The sequence below is a fragment of the Stegodyphus dumicola genome, chromosome 3 (genome assembly GCF_044657685.1).
Source record: "Stegodyphus dumicola isolate Sdum_Otavi_A_Nest chromosome 3, ASM4465768v1".
In the NCBI taxonomy this organism is placed as follows: Eukaryota; Metazoa; Arthropoda; class Arachnida; order Araneae; family Eresidae; genus Stegodyphus; species Stegodyphus dumicola.
Genome location: NC_140770.1, coordinates 25,363,830 through 25,391,791, shown reverse-complemented (window position 1 = coordinate 25,391,791; position 27,962 = coordinate 25,363,830). Strand labels below are relative to the sequence as shown.

The 27,962-nt window shown below is 31.4% G+C and overlaps 1 protein-coding gene across 1 annotated transcript; it reads right to left on the bottom strand.

Annotated features, from left to right (window-relative positions):
- On the bottom strand, nt 1–27,925 carry LOC118186473 (transmembrane emp24 domain-containing protein 2-like). Its single transcript, XM_035356574.2, has 4 exons — nt 27,641–27,925; nt 9,803–9,995; nt 4,266–4,373; nt 1–193 (listed from the first exon to the last, which is right to left on the bottom strand). The coding sequence occupies exons 1-4, from the start codon at nt 27,836–27,838 to the stop codon at nt 69–71; spliced, it is 624 nt and encodes a 207-aa protein (XP_035212465.2). The 5' UTR covers nt 27,839–27,925; the 3' UTR covers nt 1–68.
- Nucleotides 27,926–27,962: the final 37 nt, after the last annotated feature.

Genomic DNA, 27,962 nt, shown 5'->3' with positions numbered 1-27,962 from the left:
TACCAAACAAAACAGATTTATTGTGCCAAACACTACATAAAATTCACATATCAAATAAATACACAGTTTTACACTACTCTTCTCACTTCAAAAAACCTTCTCAAGTAGTAAACTTGGCCTACTGTCATTGCAACAAGGACTGCTGCTTCAAAGAAAGCCCAAAGTACAACTCGAGAATTAGTACTTTCATTTACTGCAAAGAAAAAATATATCAGAAAATCAAAGGTAATGTATTCACAGATACTGTAATTTTAAATAATATTATAGTATAATGCAACATTGCAATATACATGTTATTAACAACACATTATGTTGTACTTATTAACAATAACAACACAGTGTGAAGTCTAGCATTAATTCAATCTTCATGTGTTGTCCAGTTTAGATCTTAAAGACAGATACAAAACAGTGAAAGATCTTCAACCTCTACTCAGCAGAAAAAAAATGAGGTTGTGAAATGGGAAGACAAGAAGGATATATATTTGATGAGTACAGTCCATAATAACTATGTTTGATGTTGAAACACGGAAAAGAACTGTAAAAAAACCAATAATTGTAAAAGATTACAACAACAAAATGGGAGGAGTGGACCGCCTGGATCAGATGTTATCAAATTAATCCTGCTGTTAGAAATATGTAGAGATATTATTACTTTTCCATTATAATTCCTTAATAATTATTATTTCCTTATAATTTTACTTAATATTCATTTACATTTATCCACTATGAAAGTTATGTATGTACAGAGAAAACAATACACGCTGCGAAAAACAAAGGGCCGCTGGGTAGAAATTTTCGTGGACAGGAGAGGCGAAAGGGTTAAAATGTGATAATTATTTTTTAGACTAGTTTAAAAACTTAATTCTATATTAAATAAAATATAATAGAATACTGTCATTAAAAATAGCAAAAACATATTCAAAGGTAAAAAGAAATTTTTTTTAAATACAGAATATTAATCTCCTCAACAAGATAATCACAAAATAACAATATTAAAAATGCCAGATAATCTATAGATTGATTGAGATAAGCTTTAGGAATATCTTACTGAAGTCATATTATTTATGCTTCAACAACCTTGGGAAGTGACCTAGCCTTTTATTACTGTTAAGCATAAAGAAATACCTGAATTACAGAAATATTATTTCAATATGTTATTTGACGTAGCAAAGCCTACGAGGTTTATTTTATTTTGCCTCAGGGAAGGGGTATCGTCATGGAGGACTTTTGATGGAAAACTAGCTTGTTATCTACGTTATACATAGGGAAAATCATGAAAATATTCACACATACTGTCTGTCACCTGGGGCAAACTACCAATATTTAGCAAACTTAACTATTTGGCCATAGGGAGGCTTGAGCTGTAGAAAAACCATGATTTAGATATAAATACTTACACACATATTCTTTATAAATAACTTTAAAAAAAAAAAAAAGGCAGACTTTACTGAGCATTCTACATAATCATCAATTCTTAAAACTAATGCACATAGTGACTATTTTAATAAGCATTACCTAATACTGCTTCATGACCATAGGAAAGTGAAGGCATGAAATTTCATACAATAAAATAATCTTTTACATAGTGGCTACCAAGACATTTTACTTGAAATGTATAGACAAAGACCTACCTACCATGAAACAAAGACTTACCACGAGCATTCTACAGCTAAACATTAATGGCACACTAAATTGGGTACTCGTCTTTTGCAGCAGCCTTAGAAACAACTGGTTAATGAACAAGCAAACTGGTTTTTCATAATTGCATCATGTCACTATAGCATTTTTTCATTGTAAATACTTGTTATGCTTACTATTTTCAATCTTCCATCATCAGACAAAGAAGCTGTAGTTCACGTTTAAGGCATTATTGGCAGCAGTTGCTGAACTATGGCCAAATGAAAAATTCTGATAAAAATTAATTTCCCAGTACATTTATTTTACATATATATAAATTAAAAGAAGAAGAAAAATTAATGGATACTCCCCCAATTGTTTTTTTTTTTTTTTTTTTTTTTAAATAAAAGCTAATGCTACTTAAAATTTCTAACTAAACTTTCTCCACTGCAAAAGCTGGAAATGGTGGTCATTTAATTATTGAGGCACCGTTACCACCTATGAAGGGATGGATAATTTACTTTCATACCTTCTCTGGGATTCGGACCCAGGCCCTTTGGTATTGCAGTAGGCTCCTCCAACTACTATACCATCTGGGCAGCTCATAAAATAAAACTTCAAAATTAGAAAAAAAAAAGATAAATAAATAAAAGATAAAAATGACTTAAATTGAGAAACTGCTAAATTTAAGAATAAAGTAAGATCAAAACCAAAAGTTAAGAATTATTTTATAAATTGTTTTTAGAAAAATTAAATTTTTTTAAAAACTAGATGCAATTTAATTATTCAAAGTTTAGTGCCTTATATTGACTTATAAAGGGTAATGATTTGAAACATCGAAACTCTAATAATTAAGGAATTCTGAACTTGTATTTATTCCACTCTTTGAGCAAAATTAAAAAAAAAAAAAAAAAAAAAAAAAAATGCAATATAAATATCAATACTATAATAATTGCATCCTTACTCAAAGATACAAGTGATTACCCTGATGCATGTTGAGTACTCAGAAAAATATAAATTAACTAACAAAATTAAAATTTCAAAACATTTTAAAACATACAATGAATTAAAGTAAAAATATGGGGGGGGGATCTAGAATAAATCATGTTGATATGCATAACAATAATGGAACGGTCAAATTTACATACACATAAACATTTTTTGAACTTGCATAAACTACTATTTTTTACACAACGTATTCTAATCTTAAGCCAAAAATACTAAAATCTTGAATTTTATTCCCCAAACCAAAAGTTTTTTTTAATCATATTATAGATACATTAAAAAATTCTAAGACAGAAAAACATTGGGAAAATTTCCCCTTTTAAATATAATACCAAACAGAACTTACTAAAATTACAAAAGGAAACAAATGTGCAAAATACTTGGCAATTTTTTGAAAAATGGTGCAGTAATTATTAAAATGGGAAGCATGGAAAAGAATGTACATAGTTGCTATTTCTTGTGAAAATCTTTCAAATGTGGAAATGGTAAAACTAGACAGTACTCAAAGAAACTATGATAAGGTCATCAAAAATTTGGTGTAGGCAAGCATTTGGGCATAAAGGAAGAATTCTCAGAAATATATTGTTCAAGTTAAAAATTAGGTTTGCTAAAATGTAGTAGATGGATAAAGAGACAGTATTAAATTCAAAATTTAAATGAATAAATAAAATATTAAAAGTAAAATTCAAATTCTGTCAAAAGTTACAGAAAATGAAATTAAAAGGCTTCTGCCCAGCATAGTAATTGTGGGACTTTGAAATGAAATCAGCTTAGTTAACTAATGGGAAAGAGCCAGAATAATAATTCAGAAACTGCACAAGAAAAAGGGGGTTACTTGCATATAAACAAGTCTAATTTTAGTTGGCATCCTCCATTTAAGCATAGATTTCTCCAAAACTATACATCCATCAATCAGCCAATGGATAGCAAAATATCTGCATTATTGTTTTAAATCCAGAAAATATCGTCATTCTGGCTTCAAGTTACATTTTCATTTCATGTAGGGGTGACTCCCCCCACAAAACCTCCTCTATATGTAACATACCACTTAAAGAATATTAAAAATTTTATAACTACTACACATCATTTTACTAAACTGACAGTTTAAAATCTGGAATGGCCAAAGTTCTGAAGTTTCTGGATTTTGCACTGTAATATAAACGATAATGCAATACAAAATTTTTTTCTAAAGTAAAATAAAATAAATAAGTTAATACACCTAATATTTAATGTTATAAACTATTCTATGAATTTTAACAAACTATGGGCAAACTTTGTATCAAGTTTTATATCTTCTTAATGCAGTATTGAGATCTACCACTTTTAGTTATTTCTTTTTGCACATATTCTTAGATAGAACTAAAATGTTATTTTTAAATTTGAGCATGCTATAAAATGGCAGGGGAAAAAAGTACAAAAGAACAACTAATTTTAGAGCAACCATCCAAAAATATCTGACGATAAGTAGCAGTTTGCACATTACATTCATTACTAAGCTAACAAATTACACAAACTAGCACACAGAGATACTACATGTTCTAAATTATTTCCAAACTAGCTGTTATTTTATTTTCATATAACCTAAATACAAATAGTTATTAATTGGTTATGTAAGTGCAAAAGTACTAGCCTTGTGTACTTACTAGCCCTATGGATTCTATCCCTGACAGCCATATATTCCTGTTCATGTTTTACTGAAGTCAGAGATGTAGATAATTCTTTAATCATTTCTTCAAGTTTATTCTGGTGAGCTGAAATAAAATCAAAATATAAATATCTAAAGTTAAAAGGAGGGGGGAAGGCCATTTAATCTAAAAAACATTCATTAATATTTTTTATTTAATTAAAATATCAAAAATGCAAATTAATGTATTAAAAATTAACAGTTATGCATATGAATTGATTATCATCCAATGAAAAGTGGAAGGATTGAGTAAAGCTGTGGTTCTTTCTCAGGGAGTGGACCACAATTCCCCATGATTGTTTTTTTAAATTTATTACTGAAACAATAGTCCTTCAGGGACAAAGCCCCTTTGGACTAAACAATTTTAAAGATTTCAGATTTTAAATTATGTCCAAAGGGGCATTTTCTTAACATTTTTTCTGTTACCTTTATTTATTACCGTAATTTCCAGAAAAAAGGCCGCATCAGCGTAAAATGGAAAAATGGCGGGGGAAAAATAAAAATTGCACAGAAACGCCGCAATAGATTAAATTGCGCGTGACACCGTCGTGGGGCGTATAGATTCAAAATCTCAACATGTGTCCTGATATATGACATATCAGTTAAGAAAAATGCATGAAATGAAACCATAACTCAGAAATAAATTAAAGGTAAGAAATGTTCAAAATATATTTATGTTCACGAATGTACTTATATTTACCCACTAGAAAGTCCATATTTGTAATACTCAGACTATATTATAAAAAATGTAGCAAGTACGAAATATTAAATTTGGATGACAAAAGGAAATTTTAAACTTTACTTACAAAAGGAATTACAGCAACCTATACATCATATGAAGCCATCAAAATTTGATTTAATTATCTGAATTAAAGAGATTTAGTAAATCCTGATCTAAGTCCAAGTCTTCCAGATCGTCACATTCATCCTCTTGGTTTACAGTCTCTTTATCTAATGATATAAATTCAGCTTCTTTGAACCCTGCTATTATTGATGATGTTTTTACCGATTTCCACGCACTTCCTACCCACTTTGCAACTTCTTCATAAGATGCTCTACGTATTTTACCACTTTTGGTATATGTATGCAATCCTTCACTCATCCGACACTCCCACCACTTTTCGGACTTCAGCTTTGAAATCCGAATGATGACAAATCTAATGGTTGTAAGATTTTTGTCAAACTACCAGGAATTATTGCTACGGTCATAGACAATTTTTGACATTTGGTTTTCACTGACTCAAGTAAATGAGCACGCATGGAATCCATTATCAATAACCCTTTTGGTTGGAAAAAAGATCCCTTACGACACTGCCAAACTTTTTGTAGCCACTCATGCATGATTGTTTCGCACATCCAGCCGTTCTCGTTTGCACAAATAATTACATCATTAGGAAAATCTCCCTTCAGAATAATTTTTCGTTTAAAAATGATCATCGGCTTTAGCTTGTCACCGTTTGCGTCACAAGCTAACACACGTGTAAATGACGTTCTTTCATTCCCCGTCGTAAGCACAGATACAGTTTTTGCACCAGTTTCATCAACAGTTCTGTTTGCAGGAGAGTAGAAAGCTAATGGCATTTCATCCATATTTATTATCTGTGACCGAAGAAGTTTTTTTTTTTTTTTTTTGTCAATAATATCTGCCACATATTTTAGAAAAGATAACCTTTTTGATCCTGCCACTCCACTGGTCATTGTTGCTCAACTGTTGTTCTAGTACGCACAGAAATATTTTTTCTTTTCATAAATCTGCTACACCAGCAAGGCCCTCCTTTGAAATCATTTATGTTCACTTGTTTTGCTATAAATTTTGCTTGTAAGCGAATTTTTACAGTCAAAATTGCCATTCCCTTTCCTCGTTGCTCCTTTATCCAGTTTGCAAGGTCGTCCTCTAGAATCGGCCACCTTATAGTACCACTTCTTTTGGGTCGTTTCTGTTGTGGCATATTTTTAAGTTCTTCATTTTCAGTTCTCCAATGTCGAATACATATCTCGTCCACTTCAAACTCTCGAGCTACTGCTCTATTTCTAATTTGCTCAGCACGTGAAATTACATTAAGCTTAAAACCAGCAGTATAGCTTCTGTGCCGTTTAGGTGCCATTTTAAAAAATTTTTTGCTCCCTTCTTACTTAAAAACTATCCAACAAGTACTTGTACTCAAACTGATGGGATCTGTATCTGGCAGAATGCCAAGAAAAATCTATTCATGCTGAAGGGAAAACACCTCAGAGTTTGTTATTGCGAGGCCGCCTTTGAAAAAAATTGCAGAAAAGGCAAGGGTGGGAAGAGGATGAGTCCTAGAAGATTCATCGAATGGCAGAGGAGAGAGACTATTCAAACTGATGAGAATGCTGATTTGAAAGGGGGAAGAATGTTATTATTCTGAGATCCCGTTTAGGGTGAATAAGGCATGTAGGTCTGTTCAAGGGAAAGAATGTAAACAAAATAACGTTCGCAAAAAGCAACTGAGTGATCTTTTGTGTGGGAACAGCCCCAGTCTATGTACAATGACAAGGCCATTCAAACTATGTACAATGACCATATTTTATTTTTAGTGCACCTAAATGCTGCACCCACTGAAAATTTAAGTTTTAAACACTTAAACGCTGCGGCGTTTCTTCCGGAAATTACGGTAAATATCACATTCTCCGCACTTAAACCATAAAATTTAGTTCAAGAGCAATATTGCAGAACAGTTTTAGCATATCTTTAGAATTTCCAATACAGAGTCTTGTGCGCTTGAGATAAAAATACTTTTTCTGTAGAACATTGCTATTGATCAATTTGAAATTCTTGAATTTGTTAACCAAAAATTTGTTAAAGTTTTACAAAATATGAAATCGATAATAAAACAAATTCCAAATTTCAAATTTGGGCTTCCAGATGTTCATATTCACAGTAGGATTATGTCATTCAAAATTCGATGGCAGTTGTTTGTGGCATGTACCATTATTTTATCACAATGCAGGAAATATACATACGTTTATGCAGATTTTTCATTATTTAATTTCTTTAAATATAATGCAAGACTCTAACATTTGATGACAACAGTTTGAAAAGTGAAACGGACATTTATAGTGAACCAACGCAAAATTGCAAAACAAAAACAATAGTCCTTCAGGGACAAAGGCCCCTTTGGACTAAAATTTTTAGAACACTTTTTTAACCAAGAATTAATGAGTTAAAAATTAATTTTTAATGAACTTCTGGCCTTTTTTTTGTTTGTTTTTTAATTCTTGATTTTTGTAATTACATGTTGCTACTGCTCTGCAGAAAATTTGTTTGCAAAATGAATTTTTTGTTTCATGTTTAATTAGTGGCCTCAGAAATGCTATAATGTTTTTCCCCTATGTGATTATCCCTTAAAGTTTTACAGTATCTGTTGCTGGGAAGTCTGATAGCTTTCCTTGTAAGAAAACATTAACAAGCATGGTTATTTTTTCAAGTTAAAATGAAGGTATAATGCCAATTCAAGTACAAATTTACAACTGCATTTCTTCCAGAATAGTAAATCTGAATAAAATTAAATTTGTAACAGAACACAAAGAAAGACATATACACCTCTGTATCTTCTTGATGCGTAAAAAGCAGAACTGTGGAGTCGGAGTCGCTCAGATTTTAAGATAAAAGGAGTCGGAGCTGGAGTCGCTAAAAACAGGTCGACTTCGACTCGAGTTTTTGTGGGACAGTTTGAATTTGGAATGAAATTAAAATGAATTGAAAAAAATTAATGACAAGTTGAGTTATTATTTTTATTTATGAACTATATACATTAATAAATAGTTATTTTCTATTTTATTGACATATTAATAAATAAATATAAGGGAGGAGGATGGATGTGATATTTGCCATTAGTGATTAAACTGATTCATTTAGTTACAAATTTCACTAGTAAATTTAGTTAAGCAGCAACAGCAGCAATTACTCCCAAAACTGATGCCATTCTTAGGAAGCGAGCAGGAAAATGAGCAATTATTGATCAATTAACGTGATAAGAAAGTACATATTTGATGATAAAGAGGTTTTTAGAATTAAGAACTTTTTCAGAAGATGCAGATAACCCTAATGTTTGTTTGTTTTTTCTGAAATGGAGGGTTTATTGCAGAAGGAATCATTTCTTCAATGAAGAAAAGAAAGTTTTTAAGTAGTTTTCTTTTTTTAAAGAAAACTATAGAAACTAGTTTGACAGACAATGAGATCTTGCTGGATTCAATATATGTAGATCCGAAACAACGAATTTTCTTGGATGACGAACAAATTAAAAAGGCAAAAAAAGCAATCTATGAACTTTCATTAAGAATAAAATTATTCTCAGAACAACTGGAGAATTCGAATCAGGACAGTCAAACTGCAGACACTGCAATCTATCACCCTCTTTCAGTGATGAATTAGATTTTGAGAAATATTTTTGGATAATATAAAAAAGACTAAGGAAAAGTGAATGAAAATAAAGAACCAAGTACTTTTAGATATAAAAATGAAAAAATACAAACAAGATTCAACACACGGCAACTACACAAACTACACGGCCTTTGAAGAAATAGAGAAATATGATTGCACTTTCAAGACACCTCTTCTTGAACTTATAAAAATCTATCTTGAAAAGTTAAAAGAAGTAGCCCTAACAGTAACAGCTCTTCCTCCTACTCAAGTTAGTGTGGAAAGACTCTTCTCAGACTCTTCTTTTCCAACAAAGAAGCTCTTGTTTTTTAGTTGTTCTGTCTAATCACTCTGCTGGGGCTTTGCTTAAAGTTATTAAGAAAATTTTATTGACGGCTTTATAATATACTCACACTGTAGGAAAGGGTATAACACTAAAGAAAAGATGCCGGATTTGAACATTTTTGCATGAATCACAAATGTTATTCTATTGAAGCCAATATTGGTTGTCGTACACAAACTATTGAAAAGTTATGAGGCAGTGCTAAATGGGGAAATAAACTTCAATACACCATTGACTGTAATAAATTAGATTTTTATTTAAATGGGTCTATGTTGTGGCAGTAGCATCCTAAAATGTAAATATTTTCAGACATTTTAAATGATATTCATAGTTCCATGCCTCAATGTTAACCTTCATTTGGTAACAATTTTCTCGCCTCGATTTCTTTCAGCAATACATTAAAAATTTCTAATTTTATGAATATCTGTTATGTTATTTTTTCCTTCAACTTAAGCATATCATAAATATTTTGGAGATTATTTTTATGCTTCAAATTTTTCGCCAGATTGTCAGCATTACGCAATATCTGAATGCAGTCTCAAAAATTGTACCTTGATATATAGCAATCCCATATGCAGCATTAATTAAACTAAAAAAGTGTTTCTAATTTTTATATTTAAAATGTCAGAAAAAAAAAATCTTTTGACATTTTTGGAATTTATACATTTTACTTTCTACTTGAACAGGGTCATAATTTATATTTTTTACTAAATTTTGATACATTTTCAGGAAATCCCAGACAAATTAATTACAGAATAAAATTACACACCTTCAGCTTCAGCATCATGCCCCTTAGGAGCTTCGCCAATGTCCATAGAAAACATTACTATTTTAGGAGTCATAGTAGACATGGCATTACTGAAACAGTATGTATAGACACCATCTGTATGAGCAGCAAATGTATATTTGCCATTTGATTCTCTTTCACCTTGGTAAATAACTTTCCCATCAGGTCCAGTTATCTAAACAAAAAAAAAAAAAAAAAAAAGAGTACTTATTTCATCACATTAACAAAACCCCCAGCTACAGACAAAAACATTTTAAAGTTCAATATTGAATTTTTTTTATAAAGCACTATTTAAACTAGCATAATAAGTATGACTGTTTGCAGACTGCTTTAAAAAAAGAAAACTACTTAAAGATATGCATGGTTTTTTTTCAAATAACACAGGCATCAATTAGGGATGTAACGGATATCAAACTGGCTAATAGTGGACATAAAAATTTCAGCTGCTGAATCTGAAATTTATTTTCATCAAATTCTATGTAAAATAATGTGTACTTCCATGTTAACGTTGCAACTACATATAGTATCATGAATCTGAAGATTCTGAGGAAGGTGATATCTGAAGATTGCATGTTAAACTGGAGGCAGGGCTAGAGTTACTGAAAATGATGCAGCTGCATCAAGCAACATATTTAGATTTCAGGAAAGTAACAGGTGAGGGGGGGAAACCTAAAATTAGACTGATTGGGTAATTAAGTTCACCAATTCTGACATGTAACTACGACAGCTTCTTTAACAAAGAAGTGCTTAATAATGTTGAAGTTAATCAGCATTTCCATAATATCTGTAAGGTATGTAAAAAAATTAAATAAGATGTCGACAGACTTGTTTAATCTCTGAAATGGATAATATTTTTAATTCTTTTGCCATATAGAAATTTTTATTCCTGAGTAGTCTCAGGGTTTTCCCTGTAGATAAGAGCCCTGAATTTGATAAAATTATGCAGTCAAAAGTCTTTAATCCGGAATGATCTATAATTCGGACCTCAAAGCTACAAACTTTGTGTGCATGCATAAACGCTGGGCTAAAGTTATCCAAGGCATTTCAGTTAACGTTGCAGATTGCGCTGTTCCTTAATCTTCTAATTGGATCCAGGTTATTATTTTTTGCAGACTGTTGGAGCAATTTTATAAAAATAAGCTTGAACTTTCGATTATGTCAAAAAGAATTTCCGATTCTGAGGCTGTCAAAGGATCTACAAAGCAAAAGCATGTTTCGATGTCCATCAAACAAGAAGTGAAATTGCTGCAAAAAATGCATAAAGGCATATCCTTTGTTTCTCTAACCATTCCGAAATCTGTTTATCAATTACACATCAAATAGTTTTCTGATTGCAATTTTCTAATTTCGACTATGCATAATGTATGCTTTACGCATGCACGCATTGAAAGAAATATTTAATAAAGTAAACAAATAAATATTAAGCTTTTTTTTTTTTTTTTTTTTTGTAAATTTTGATACCCTTTAGATCATAATTGCTCTTTATTTCATAAATTATGGTTTCATATTTTTTATTTTATAATTTCTGTATGCCATCTTACCAGATTTAAACTGATGATCTATAATACGGAATCGCCGAAGTCCCGATAAGTACGGATTAAAGACTTTTGACTGTATCTGGTTTCCTGGTGAAATTTGTGAAAAGTCAATGGAGATATTACTATAAATCATTAACTTGGACAAACAACCATAAGCTAATTTTCAGGAATGCTAAACATCCTAATGCATTCACAAGTTATTCACACCCCTATCTCAGTAGTACTTTGTGTAAACTAATAGAATGAATGATGGTTAACAAACTCCCTTTTACTTCTTTGTGCGGAGTAAAGGAAGTATTGTATTCAAGAAAAATTTTGGTTAACAGGTTTCAACGGAAATATCCATTTGGACTGTTCCCGAATACATTTTGACTATTTTTTTTTCATGGTGTCTTTATGTAAGGATAGAATAAAAGACTCATATTCCAAAATGAATCGTAAAGTGGTTTCAACAGATTTTTTTTTTTTTACAATGCCTGTACATATTAATCTCTCATAACTAAAAAAAAATTATACATGGAAGTACTGTAACTTTATATATAAAACCAGCCCTTACCCAGTCCTTCTTTTTGCAATGACTGGCCATAGTCATGCACTCACTTGTAATTAAATGACAAAATGTTTTAAATGATAAAAATATTAAGTTTTGGTACGGTCAAATTAAAAAAATCTGATGTGTACACCACGAATTCCTTGTACAGAATATTAAATTATATGCATTTTTTTCTTGCATTTCATTTAAACTTATTGGATTGAATTAAATCTACTTCGCCGACAGCGCATAAAGCACAATAGAATAAATGCATTCTTTAAAATTCACTCTAGTATTTATTTACCACAGCGACACTCTGGTGCTAGATTCACTTAACAGTATTAATAATTATACAGTCAAAAGTCTTTAATCTGGACTCGTCGTGACTTCGGCGATTCCGGATTATAGATCATCAGTTAATCTGGTAAGATGGCATGCAGAAATTATAAAATTAGAAATATGAAACAGTAATTTATGAAATAAAGAGCAGTTATGATCTAAAAGGTATCAAAACTTACAAAAAAAAGCTTAATATTTATTTGTTTACTTTATTAAACATTTCTTTCAACACGTGCACATGCGTAAAGCATACATTACGCATAGTCGAAATTAGAAAATTGCAACCAGAAAACTATTTGATGTTTATTCGTGATATTTATAATGACGATGAATTTGATTTAAATCATATCAAAGACGGAGTACATCGAGATGAAATACTATATTTAGTAAGGAATTATAAGCCAAATAAAATAAAAACATCTGCCCTGAAGACAAGGATAGTGCTGACAGATCAATTTCCAGTTCATTGTGCGCCGTGACGTTCCCCTCCCCCCGCAGAGCAGCGTGAAATTGATAAAAAGATTTCGGAACGTTTAGAGAAACAAAGGATATGCCTTTATTCATTTTTTGCAGCAATTCCACTTTTTGTTTGATGGACATCGCACATCCTTTTAGATCCTTTGCCAGCTCCAGAATTGGAAACTCTTTTTGACATAATCGAAAGTTCAAGCTTACTTTTATAAAATTTCTCTAAGAGTATTCAAAACATAATAAACCAGATCCAATTAGAAGATTAAGGAAAAATTCAATCTGCAACATTAACTGAAATAGATAATTAGATAATTTTAGCTTAGCTTATATCATCCGTTATACATTAAACGCACATGTGTAAAGGTATTATGCGTTTACTTATGCGCAGAAAGTTTGTAGCTTTGAAGTCCGGATTATGGACGTCCGAATTAAAGACTTTTGACTGTATAACAGTTAACTCATATAGTAATTATATAACGGAACTGTTATATAACAGTAAACTTATATATTTTGTTCATATTATAACTCATAATGCACAAAATTTACATCATTTAAAGAATAGAATTATCTAATCGTTGCCACATGTTCTATTCAAATAGTATAATAAAGCTAGAATGATGTATAAAAAAATAAAGCAAACAAAACAAAAAAACAGCTTTTCACAGACGATTGAGTATTTCTCATTTAATTAATTCAGTTCTCCCTTCGCGAGAAGGCAAAAATACATAAAAACTCAAAATATTTATATTAAAAATTATGAAGTAAATCTTAAACACTTATTTCCTCAAAAAAATTAAAGAAAGAATTAAGCATGATTTAACTGGCAATAATAAATGAATGCGTTATCTTTGTTATTGCGAAGCTAAGTTTCTCTAGATTGGCAACAAATCCACTAGTCTCTTGTTTCAAATGTAAACTTCAATGGCCATCATAAAAAAAGGCTTAGTGGCACTTAGACAACTTTAAAATTGTTGATAATTCTAAAAATAGTGCAGACAGATTTACTAAAGGCATAAAAACCTTAACCCGAAGATAAAAACAACATAATACAATCATTTTTAAGGCAAAAAATGTACAATTTACAAACATATAAGAGTAAAGAAACTGAGATCACTGAGCCGGTAACAGAGTGGATATATATATAAATATATTTATATACGTTTGGTTGGGCCAATTGCAACCAAAATACGAGGTGCACGTCTACATGTTATAGCAGTGCTATATACAAAATTTCAACGTTCTGAGGCTACTTGTTTTTGAGTTATGCGAGATACGCACGTACGTACATATGTTCGTACAGACGCCACGAAAAATTCTCTTCAGAATTAATTTTAAAGCAGTTTTATAATTTTTTTGAAGGAAAAGAGTGTTTTATTCTGTCCTTACGTACAGATATCACGCAAAAACATCGTTAAATTGCATTCGATAAAGGTCAAAATGGGTATTTTCGCTGAAATATGCTGTCTGAAACTTTTGGCGATTACAATACTTCCTTTTTACTTCGTACAAGGAAGTAAAAAAGATTTTGGGCAAATAATGACATCTAGCTTTTAATGTACATGGAAATACATGGAAGTACTGTAACTTTATATATAAAACCAGCCCTTACCCAGTCCTTCTTTTTGCAATGACTGGCCATAGTCATGCACTCACTTGTAATTAAATGACAAAATGTTTTAAATGATAAAAATATTAAGTTTTGGTACGGTCAAATTAAAAAAATCTGATGTGTACACCACGAATTCCTTGTACAGAATATTAAATTATATGCATTTTTTTCTTGCATTTCATTTAAACTTATTGGATTGAATTAAATCTACTTCGCCGACAGCGCATAAAGCACAATAGAATAAATGCATTCTTTAAAATTCACTCTAGTATTTATTTACCACAGCGACACTCTGGTGCTAGATTCACTTAACAGTATTAATAATTATACAGTCAAAAGTCTTTAATCTGGACTCGTCGTGACTTCGGCGATTCCGGATTATAGATCATCAGTTAATCTGGTAAGATGGCATGCAGAAATTATAAAATTAGAAATATGAAACAGTAATTTATGAAATAAAGAGCAGTTATGATCTAAAAGGTATCAAAACTTACAAAAAAAAGCTTAATATTTATTTGTTTACTTTATTAAACATTTCTTTCAACACGTGCACATGCGTAAAGCATACATTACGCATAGTCGAAATTAGAAAATTGCAACCAGAAAACTATTTGATGTTTATTCGTGATATTTATAATGACGATGAATTTGATTTAAATCATATCAAAGACGGAGTACATCGAGATGAAATACTATATTTAGTAAGGAATTATAAGCCAAATAAAATAAAAACATCTGCCCTGAAGACAAGGATAGTGCTGACAGATCAATTTCCAGTTCATTGTGCGCCGTGACGTTCCCCTCCCCCCGCAGAGCAGCGTGAAATTGATAAAAAGATTTCGGAACATTTAGAGAAACAAAGGATATGCCTTTATTCATTTTTTGCAGCAATTCCACTTTTTGTTTGATGGACATCGCACATCCTTTTAGATCCTTTGCCAGCTCCAGAATTGGAAACTCTTTTTGACATAATCGAAAGTTCAAGCTTACTTTTATAAAATTTCTCTAAGAGTATTCAAAACATAATAAACCAGATCCAATTAGAAGATTAAGGAAAAATTCAATCTGCAACATTAACTGAAATAGATAATTAGATAATTTTAGCTTAGCTTATATCATCCGTTATACATTAAACGCACATGTGTAAAGGTATTATGCGTTTACTTATGCGCAGAAAGTTTGTAGCTTTGAAGTCCGGATTATGGACGTCCGAATTAAAGACTTTTGACTGTATAACAGTTAACTCATATAGTAATTATATAACGGAACTGTTATATAACAGTAAACTTATATATTTTGTTCATATTATAACTCATAATGCACAAAATTTACATCATTTAAAGAATAGAATTATCTAATCGTTGCCACATGTTCTATTCAAATAGTATAATAAAGCTAGAATGATGTATAAAAAAATAAAGCAAACAAAACAAAAAAACAGCTTTTCACAGACGATTGAGTATTTCTCATTTAATTAATTCAGTTCTCCCTTCGCGAGAAGGCAAAAATACATAAAAACTCAAAATATTTATATTAAAAATTATGAAGTAAATCTTAAACACTTATTTCCTCAAAAAAATTAAAGAAAGAATTAAGCATGATTTAACTGGCAATAATAAATGAATGCGTTATCTTTGTTATTGCGAAGCTAAGTTTCTCTAGATTGGCAACAAATCCACTAGTCTCTTGTTTCAAATGTAAACTTCAATGGCCATCATAAAAAAAGGCTTAGTGGCACTTAGACAACTTTAAAATTGTTGATAATTCTAAAAATAGTGCAGACAGATTTACTAAAGGCATAAAAACCTTAACCCGAAGATAAAAACAACATAATACAATCATTTTTAAGGCAAAAAATGTACAATTTACAAACATATAAGAGTAAAGAAACTGAGATCACTGAGCCGGTAACAGAGTGGATATATATATAAATATATTTATATACGTTTGGTTGGGCCAATTGCAACCAAAATACGAGGTGCACGTCTACATGTTATAGCAGTGCTATATACAAAATTTCAACGTTCTGAGGCTACTTGTTTTTGAGTTATGCGAGATACGCACGTACGTACATATGTTCGTACAGACGCCACGAAAAATTCTCTTCAGAATTAATTTTAAAGCAGTTTTATAATTTTTTTGAAGGAAAAGAGTGTTTTATTCTGTCCTTACGTACAGATATCACGCAAAAACATCGTTAAATTGCATTCGATAAAGGTCAAAATGGGTATTTTCGCTGAAATATGCTGTCTGAAACTTTTGGCGATTACAATACTTCCTTTTTACTTCGTACAAGGAAGTAAAAAAGATTTTGGGCAAATAATGACATCTAGCTTTTAATGTACATGGAAATACATGGAAGTACTGTAACTTTATATATAAAACCAGCCCTTACCCAGTCCTTCTTTTTGCAATGACTGGCCATAGTCATGCACTCACTTGTAATTAAATGACAAAATGTTTTAAATGATAAAAATATTAAGTTTTGGTACGGTCAAATTAAAAAAATCTGATGTGTACACCACGAATTCCTTGTACAGAATATTAAATTATATGCATTTTTTTCTTGCATTTCATTTAAACTTATTGGATTGAATTAAATCTACTTCGCCGACAGCGCATAAAGCACAATAGAATAAATGCATTCTTTAAAATTCACTCTAGTATTTATTTACCACAGCGACACTCTGGTGCTAGATTCACTTAACAGTATTAATAATTATACAGTCAAAAGTCTTTAATCTGGACTCGTCGTGACTTCGGCGATTCCGGATTATAGATCATCAGTTAATCTGGTAAGATGGCATGCAGAAATTATAAAATTAGAAATATGAAACAGTAATTTATGAAATAAAGAGCAGTTATGATCTAAAAGGTATCAAAACTTACAAAAAAAAGCTTAATATTTATTTGTTTACTTTATTAAACATTTCTTTCAACACGTGCACATGCGTAAAGCATACATTACGCATAGTCGAAATTAGAAAATTGCAACCAGAAAACTATTTGATGTTTATTCGTGATATTTATAATGACGATGAATTTGATTTAAATCATATCAAAGACGGAGTACATCGAGATGAAATACTATATTTAGTAAGGAATTATAAGCCAAATAAAATAAAAACATCTGCCCTGAAGACAAGGATAGTGCTGACAGATCAATTTCCAGTTCATTGTGCGCCGTGACGTTCCCCTCCCCCCGCAGAGCAGCGTGAAATTGATAAAAAGATTTCGGAACGTTTAGAGAAACAAAGGATATGCCTTTATTCATTTTTTGCAGCAATTCCACTTTTTGTTTGATGGACATCGCACATCCTTTTAGATCCTTTGCCAGCTCCAGAATTGGAAACTCTTTTTGACATAATCGAAAGTTCAAGCTTACTTTTATAAAATTTCTCTAAGAGTATTCAAAACATAATAAACCAGATCCAATTAGAAGATTAAGGAAAAATTCAATCTGCAACATTAACTGAAATAGATAATTAGATAATTTTAGCTTAGCTTATATCATCCGTTATACATTAAACGCACATGTGTAAAGGTATTATGCGTTTACTTATGCGCAGAAAGTTTGTAGCTTTGAAGTCCGGATTATGGACGTCCGAATTAAAGACTTTTGACTGTATAACAGTTAACTCATATAGTAATTATATAACGGAACTGTTATATAACAGTAAACTTATATATTTTGTTCATATTATAACTCATAATGCACAAAATTTACATCATTTAAAGAATAGAATTATCTAATCGTTGCCACATGTTCTATTCAAATAGTATAATAAAGCTAGAATGATGTATAAAAAAATAAAGCAAACAAAACAAAAAAACAGCTTTTCACAGATGATTGAGTATTTCTCATTTAATTAATTCAGTTCTCCCTTCGCGAGAAGGCAAAAATACATAAAAACTCAAAATATTTATATTAAAAATTATGAAGTAAATCTTAAACACTTATTTCCTCAAAAAAATTAAAGAAAGAATTAAGCATGATTTAACTGGCAATAATAAATGAATGCGTTATCTTTGTTATTGCGAAGCTAAGTTTCTCTAGATTGGCAACAAATCCACTAGTCTCTTGTTTCAAATGTAAACTTCAATGGCCATCATAAAAAAAGGCTTAGTGGCACTTAGACAACTTTAAAATTGTTGATAATTCTAAAAATAGTGCAGACAGATTTACTAAAGGCATAAAAACCTTAACCCGAAGATAAAAACAACATAATACAATCATTTTTAAGGCAAAAAATGTACAATTTACAAACATATAAGAGTAAAGAAACTGAGATCACTGAGCCGGTAACAGAGTGGATATATATATAAATATATTTATATACGTTTGGTTGGGCCAATTGCAACCAAAATACGAGGTGCACGTCTACATGTTATAGCAGTGCTATATACAAAATTTCAACGTTCTGAGGCTACTTGTTTTTGAGTTATGCGAGATACGCACGTACGTACATATGTTCGTACAGACGCCACGAAAAATTCTCTTCAGAATTAATTTTAAAGCAGTTTTATAATTTTTTTGAAGGAAAAGAGTGTTTTATTCTGTCCTTACGTACAGATATCATGCAAAAACATCGTTAAATTGCATTCGATAAAGGTCAAAATGGGTATTTTCGCTGAAATATGCTGTCTGAAACTTTTGGCGATTACAATACTTCCTTTTTACTTCGTACAAGGAAGTAAAAAAGATTTTGGGCAAATAATGACATCTAGCTTTTAATGTGTACTCCCTGATCATTATACTTGGAAAAGTTTCAATACTTGTTACGAAAAAGTGAAAATACAATTATGTTTGATTCTCGATGACTAAAACTGACCTGCATTTTAATTTCAAAATTTTTGAAGTCATTTTCGATTTGTCTAGAGAGATTGGTTAATTAAGTCAGAATAATATCAGGAAATAAGTTTAAAACTTATGTGTATAACTTAATATAGGCCGTAGAAGGAAGTTATGTGATATCCACAGCAGATTTTTATCTGAGGACATATGACTGATTTTTACAGCAGCTAGACAAGCAGGTTTCCAAAAAAATTAGAACACTGTGGAACAGATAGCCAGACCTAACCAATGAATTTAAAGATGGCTTTTAATATAAACAAAGATTTGTGTCTATATTCAGTGATTTTCAAACTTGACATTGAAGCTGCATTCAAGCCATGGTATAGAGGCATAAGTAGTTTTAAGACGAACTGTGTTGCCAGGCGACCAGTCTGCGCTACGTTACAAAATCTGGTTTAGAGCTCATGGCATAAAGTTCGAAGTTTTCAACTTTATACTGACTTGGGATAAGCGTCAACTAATCAGAGCGAACGTGTGAAACCTGAATGGGAAACCTGTAGAGACATCCAAAAACGCATGCGCAATTTAGCTTCTCTAATTGGGTGTGGCTTAGACCCTGTGTAGCAGGTGTGAATGGAACTCGCACATTTTATTCCTTGTCACTACGCCTCTGTGACATTTATGTCACCGCCTGATACGTCTTAGATTATGGTTAGTCTTAAGATTATGGTTAGAGTTGAGAGAAGGGTACACTTATATTATCCTGAATTTGTTTCATTTATTCACCAAGCTGTTGCTTCATTTATGGTAACCTGAATAGTTGAATGTTATGGAAAACCTATTATGATGTAATCGGTTGCATGATTACGGTAAATTCCTAAGGGCTTGTGGTGTGCGTGTTGGTTAGAAAGTATATTGCTTGTTTTGTGGTTTAGACAGTAAAATGGCTCAATGTGATAAGATTAATTTGAAGCTTCTGTAAGATTTGGAAAGAAGGGGAAAACAGCATTACTTGACTGGTGTGTAAATGAAGGTTTACTTAGTAGCCATTATTAGGTGTCCTGTTTGTAGGAAGGAATGCGTATGGTCGAACGTTGGAAATGCGCACGGTCGAATGTCGCTATGGAGGACATTTTTTACTCATACTTTGTGAATTTATGGGCGACGTCAGTATACAGATTCTAGTTCAGATAATTTTAGGAAGTTTTTGGATGCTGTTAAGGAATTTTGTTTGACTGAAGATGTGTTAGTTCATAAATAAGGTAAGTGGATATTTCCTTTGTGTAGTGCAAAGATGAATTTCCTTTTTTATGTTATTTCATTGTTTGATTTAAAATTAGTTTATTGAGATTATATATTTTTTTGTTGGCTGCTCCTTTGACTTTTTAAGTGAATTTAGTTTGATGTGTACATGGACAAAGTCAAGGGAGTGTGCGAAGCCCCGTTTGTGCAATTCTCTGATGTTTTAAGTAAAAATAGGTCGATGTGTACATGAATAAAGTCAAGGGAGTGCACAATGCTATTTGTTTTTGCAATTCTGGGATTTTTTTAAAGTGAAAATAAGTCGATATGCACATGGAGTTTGTGCAATTCTTTGTCTTGATATTTTGGCTTTGTGTAGCAGCGATTTCTGATGGCGCTACTTTCTTTGTCTTGTCATATTGGCGGTGATTTTTTCGGCAAAAATCGATGCTATACAAGCCAAAATAACAAGTCAAAGAATTGCACAAACTCGGTGTCCATGTACCGTTAAAAATTGCCAAGGGTTACCCGTAAATATGCTTTTACCAAGATTATTAACTTTGAAATTTGTGAAAAGATGTACACTTGATCAAATCCTTTCAGGATACGTGATAAATTAGAATTATGTTTGATGGCTCCATATCTCCTTCGAGTAAACTTGGCAGGGGCTGCCTCAGGGCTCAGTGTTCAGCCTGATTCTCTTCAGCATCATGATCAATGCTGTGGTTCATAGAAATATAAATGCAGATAGTGCAATGAAGGCTCTTTTGTTCACTTACGATCTAGTAATATGAACCACTGACAGTCTTTTATTATGGTTAAAAAAATGAAATAATTATAAATATTAATATGACCAATTATCAAATTTTTACTTTAAATACAAAACCTGAAGATACACCACTTAGAAAGAGTACAAAATTGTTTAAACAACATTCTTTACACAACCACAGGTGATGTTTACTGTACCTCAAGTAAAGCTATGCAGCTACCGCTGGTTAACTGGAGGTAACGACCTGCTTTGAAATTATTTGAAAAACCTTTTGAAGTGTGACAGTTTTTGGAAACATATACAGTCAAAAGTCGTTAATCCGGACTCGTCGGGACTTCGGCGATTCCGGATTATCGATTTTTTCGGATCATAGATCATCAGTTTAAATCTGATAAGATGGCATGCAGAAATTATAAAATTAAAAATATGAAACCGTAATTTATGAAATAAAGAACAATTATGATCTAAAGGGTATCAAAATTTACAAAAAAGAAAGCTTAATATTTATTTGTTTACTTTATTAAACATTTCTTTCAATGTAAGTTGTTTCGTTTTATGTGATAATACTTTCTCTTTAATTCTATAAACAGACATAATTTCTTCTTCAGTTACAAAGTTCCACTGTTCAAGTCCTATAATTGCTGTGTCGAGAATACCAACTATTTTGTCAATCGAAATTTTTTCGTTTTCAATAACCTCTCTGTTTCTTCACTATCGAAAGCGAATTATAATGAGGAGGAATTTGATTTAAATCATATCAAAGATGGAGTACATCAAGATGAAATACTACATTTAGTAAGGAATTATAAGCCAAATAAAACCATCTGCCCTGAAGATAAGGATAGTGCTGACAGATCAACTTCCAATTCATTTCGTGCCACGGCACAGAAACTCCCATGGAAAAGCTATTCCTACTCTTCAATATATGTGAAGAAGCAAACATCTTTAACTAATACTTGTTAAAAAAAATTGAAAATTTTCTAATTAATACAATTTAAATTTACAAAAATCCCGGCTTGCATGTAATCTCCCTCAGCCTCTCAAATTGTAACTCCTTCTCAACCTGCCATTGGACGTTTCAGTGTCACCTGACCTTTCTCAACTTCAGATAGTTCAGCCTATTCTCCGCCCATTTCCAGCACTGATGTCTTCAATGATAGACGTTACTTCTCTCATCACGCATTACTTGCAAGTATTCCCGATGCTACGTTTCGACCCTTCGGCTGCGGACTTACAATTGCTTGTGTCATCTCTACAGTCTATTGCTTATCAAGGACTATTGTCTTTAATTATTGCTTTTCATTACGATATGTCTTCACTCACCATATGTAAATAATGATCGATGAGTTACATAACAACGATAACGTCTCGTTCAAGGATGAAATAACATAAAGCACTTGATAAAAAACAAGGGTTAGTCTATGTTTTAGGGTGCCAAATATATTATCACTAAGTTGTTTCATTTATCACCAAATTGTTGTTTTATTATGTTAACCTGAGTAGTTGAATGTTATGGAAAACATATTTTGACATGAACGGTTGCAGACTGCAGTGAATTTAACAGATGGGAAAATATTTGTAACGGTTTATTTCAGCATTGGATGTCAGTTAGGAAGTACATTGCTTATTTTGTGTTGTGTACCAGAAAATGGCTGTATGTGATGAGATTAATGTGAAGTTTTTGTATGATTTGAAATGAAAGGGGGAAAGCATTAATTGACTGGTGTGTAAATGAAGGTTTACTTAGTCATTTTAAGTGTCCTGTTTGTACAAAGAAAATGCATATGGTCAAACGTAAGGATCGTTCAGATAGCTTTGAATGGGTTTGTCGCAAGAAAGGTTCATGCAAGGAATGCCACCGACAGTCTGACACTATGGAGGATATTTTTTTACTCTTATTTTTGTGAATTTATGTGGTGACGGCAGTATGCATATTTTAGTTCAGATCAGTTAAGAAAGTTTTTGGAAGCTGCTAAGGAATTCTGTGTGCCACAGACTGAAGACACAGAAATTTCTAAGTATGCTAAGTCGATATTTTGGTTGATCTTTGGATTATGGTAACTTGGCGATTTTTTGGCAAAAATTTGGCGACCAACTCTGCTACAGCAACCCTCTATTTTTTTTTTCCACCGCCATTTTGTCTTCACGAAGTAAAGACATGTTTCTTTTCTTTTTATTTACTGAACACTTTTTCCAACAATCTACTAGCCAAATTACACTTATACTAGAAATTTTATTTAACAAAACTGCTTAATCATGACAAATATTCACTGCAAAATTGGGAAAAAGTGCACAATCGCAAACTCCTTGCACGTTTTTCACAATAACACATACACATAAACCATGTACACGTCGACTTATTTTTACTTAAAAAAACATCCCAGAATTGCACAAAAATGGCATTGCGCACACTCTTCACTATATCCATGTACACTGCTTTTTTCTCATTAGAAAAATTTCACGAAAATGCATGAAAATACTCAATGTATACTACTCAAACATATTCCAAAATACTACAAACATATAACTCACAAAATCACGATCATTAAATTAAAAAACACTACTTCAAATATAAATAAGCACATACATTAAATTAATAAAAATTAGATTACAATCCTAATTACTTTAAACTAAATCATTGCTAATAACAATTTTCAAATAATACCATTTTAATTTATTTACTCCTTACATTTAGAACAATGCATAAAAATAATATCCTCAATTGATTAAAAATACTAACTTACCTAATCTTCTTCAAAATCTTCATTACGTCGCTGCAGTACTACTGCTAATTTCTAAATCCTAAATCCAGTAGGCAACTGGAAGTCTATTCACCAAGTAATAAGAAATTAATAAAATTTCACCTATACTCAAACTACTTTCAGCAAACCACATACCCTTCCTTACACTCCTTTTCACAAAATGTCCATTTTCACCATATTTCTTGCACCGCCATTTAAACTTGTAATATCCTTCCTTTCACACAATCTCAACTTATTATTATTATCAGATAAACGCATTAAAAATTTAGAATTCACTTTACATAGCGCCATGCAATCCGAAAATTAATCAACACTATTTCACACAACACACAATGAAGCTTTTCCAAATTAACCCCCTTTTCCGATTAAAGAACCGTAATTTGTCCATTAATGTCACGTTTCACACAACACAGAATATAGCTAAATACGAAATTTCCAGATTTCCCCCCTTTTCCGATTAAACAACTGTAATTCATTCATTAATGTCACATGACATATCTCATGATCTCTCATTTCCCTCACACAAAATAATGCGTAATCGGAACTGAGTGCTTCTCACATTATTACCAAAATCCTAGGTAGTAACCTTTATCGCCTCCAAAATGTCGCCAAACTACCAGTTACCATATTCCAAAGATCAGATGATATTTTCTTTTTGTAGTGCATATATGCAATAAGATGTATTTCTTTTTTTATGTTATTTCATTGTGTGAGTTACAATACAGTTTATTGAGCTTTGATTAGCTACAAATTGTGTTCAATTTTGGTGATGGGTAACTTTATTTTAACATTATATGACGTCATAATTCTTCTGAATTTTTTAAAAGTGTAAATAGATCAATGTGTACATGGACTTAGTTTGTGCAATTTTCGGATTTTTTTTTAAAGTGAGAATAGATCAATGTGTACATGGACATCGAGTTAGTGCAATCCTTTGACTTGTTATTTTGGTTTTGTATAGCAGTTATCTTGAAAGTGTCCCTTGCTGGCCAATCACCAAAAATCAGCAACTTTTGTCAAGGCTCACCCTGAAATATACTTTTACACCGTTTTTAAATATTTTGTAGTTTTGCTGTTGAATTGAATTTTATGTGGCATAAAAGCAGAGAACACGACATTTAATAAACAATGCATAAAAGTGATAAATAAAAAGACAAAAATTTGTTAGCCATCTGACTAAGATAATTGAATATTGATATGACAAACTGAGGAGACTGAAAAAATATAAGTGTATGTGAACGCCTGACACTTCATCGTGAATTCTAAACATACTGCTGTGCAGCTTTTAAAATATTTTTGCTGTTGTACTGTATGGGATGTAAAGGCAAAGAAAACAGTGCTTAATAAAAAAAGTTCTGTAAAGGATGTCTGCGTAAGCAGCACTCAGCAAAATTTCTGATTACAGCAGACTGATAGACTACAAGCTTGGCAAGAGCATTAAAAACTTTTCTAGGTGACTGTTAATACCCAAAACCTTTCAGTTTTTTTTTTAACTTTTTCTATGAAAATTCAGAGGATAAACTATGTGAATAATTAAATTACCAAAAGATGCAATTACAAAACTTTACCAATATCTAATAAGACATATATATTTCTACTTCTTGTATCTCAAATATCTTCTGTTTTTGTTGTCCACTGGCGCTCTGTAGAATTCAAATCATTAACTGCGTCTTTGTAGTCTACTACAACTTACAATTAATTTGTTGGCATCATCACCAGTGTCATCGTTTTCTCATATGCAATGATCTTCAGGAGTGTAAGATGTCTCCGTTTCTTGAACTATTACTCCATTTCTTGAACTATTCTTGAACCATGCACTTCACTATTATTGCTTCATCAATCACAATCCAGAAGCCCATGCAACCACAATCCACAAGCAAATCAATTAGTACGACGAAAACAATTATTATGTGAACAAGTCTACATCAAAATTTAGGAAAGCTCGTTTTTTGAATGCTTTGAGGAAAGGGTAAAATTACATGAATACTTGAAAAGAATCTTGCGAGCTTTGCGCTCAAAGGCTAATGCAGAAAATACACGAGGAAATATAGTTCTTCTCTATTTCTTTTTAAAGGCTTTTATTAAAATAAAGCAATGCTTTCAATTTACCTGCTGTCTAAATTCTAAGAATTTGCATCCAACAACTTTAAGTATTTATGATAAAATATAATATATTTTGACAATAACAATGTCACTTCTTTATCAGCCAAATATGAAGTGATACACTGAAAACTATACTACTGATTACAGGGTTGGTACACATTTCTGCACATGGAAATTAAGTACTTTTAAGGGTCATTAATGAAAAAAATTACGGACCTCTAGATATAGTTTTTTTTATTACAATACGAGAAATATACATATATTTATGCAGATTTTTCATTATTTAATTTCTTCAAATATAATGCAGGACTCCTTACATTTTGTGGCAACATTTGAAAAGTGAACCGACATTTATAGGAGTCTGACGGAAAATGCCAAAACGAAAGTAATAGTCCTTCGGGACTGAAATCCCTTTAGACTAATAACTGCACATATTTTTGAAGAATAATTTTCCTTATGTATTGTTTCTTTCTTCAACACGTTTCTTTTTCATTTTAGAATTAAGGATTTCTGTTATTTTCTAAAAAACACTAAATGCATTTAGAATGTACAGAAAAAGTGACTAATTTTATTTCTTTAGGAATATGAACATTCAGAAGAAATATGAAATATATATGGTAACGTGCTGACGTGGCAGAATTTAGTGACACACCGACCAAAAAAATCTAGAAAAGGCAAAACTTTTAGAATTTAGAGCAAGCACTGGAAGCAGAATTTAGAAAGGTACTAGGCAGCAGAATTTAGGATCCACAGAGACTGCATCAGGCGGGAAAATGCTTAGTTCCAGCTATGTGAATGATGCATTAAGACATATTAGATGAATCTTTTAAATTGCAAGTTTTCAATTTCTTTATTAATAAAAAAATCCTTTTTATAATGCCTGCCCATGTGATAGGATTAGAAGCATTTTTTTAATATTTTCCATGCTTGTGTCTAGAGAATATAAAGAGAAGATAAACATGTTAAGATTCTAGTATCAGAAGTAAAACATTCAAATATTATGTTTTCATTGTTCTTCCAGACGTTCTCCAAAAAGTAAGAAATTCAATGCAAACTTTCTATAAAATACATCCATTACGTGTTGATACCATGTAGACATTTTTCATTTTGTCACATATTTCTCGAATCTTCTAGAATCGTGGCTTGCCTTCAAATCCTTTTACACTTTCCAAGCTGCAATGTCTAAAATCCTAAAGATAAATTATTCCTACCATTTCTGTAACAGCAAAAAGCCAGAAATAGTTTGGGGGGGGGAAAGAAGGAAAAAATGTAAAATTAATTTTATAGAGAAAACTGATGCACATTCTGAGACAATTACACAGGAAAAACTCTTACTATTAAAAATTAAAAATACATTTTAAATTAATTACTTAGCTAATTTTGCTTTCGTGAATTGTGCTTTATTTTTATTTATTTATACCTTGTTTAATTTTCAGATTCAAAATATTGTATAATAAGTTGCCAAAATGAAACTTTATAATATGACAGTTCTAAGACAACTATCACTCTTTTTAATTGCTTACCAATAAATTCATAAAATATTCATCAAAAGAGGTGCCAGATGATGCTGGCTAAAATACCCTATTATGCCGCTCCTATCACGATAAGAATATAGTTAAAAGCAATTTAAATTACGTATATAATGAAAAATTCATCCTACCTTCACGTCAATATCCAAAAAGCCTCCTTCAGCTACTTCAAATGTCAAACCCATTTTTGTACCGGCCGTTACTTTATCAAAAAAACATTCTTCTGCATGGGCATCTACATTTACAAAATAACAGTTAATGAAGGGCAAGAATACTGTTGCAAGAAATACAGTCTGTAAAACTGATAATTTGTGGCAAATGATATTCATTTTTAACTAATTATAGGTCAATCAAAATCTGCTCCTAATATAAACAGCCACGTTCATTTACGTTTTACGGACGGAGTCAGAAACATTGCAGACGTTGCCACTTACACAAAGTTCTATCTACTAA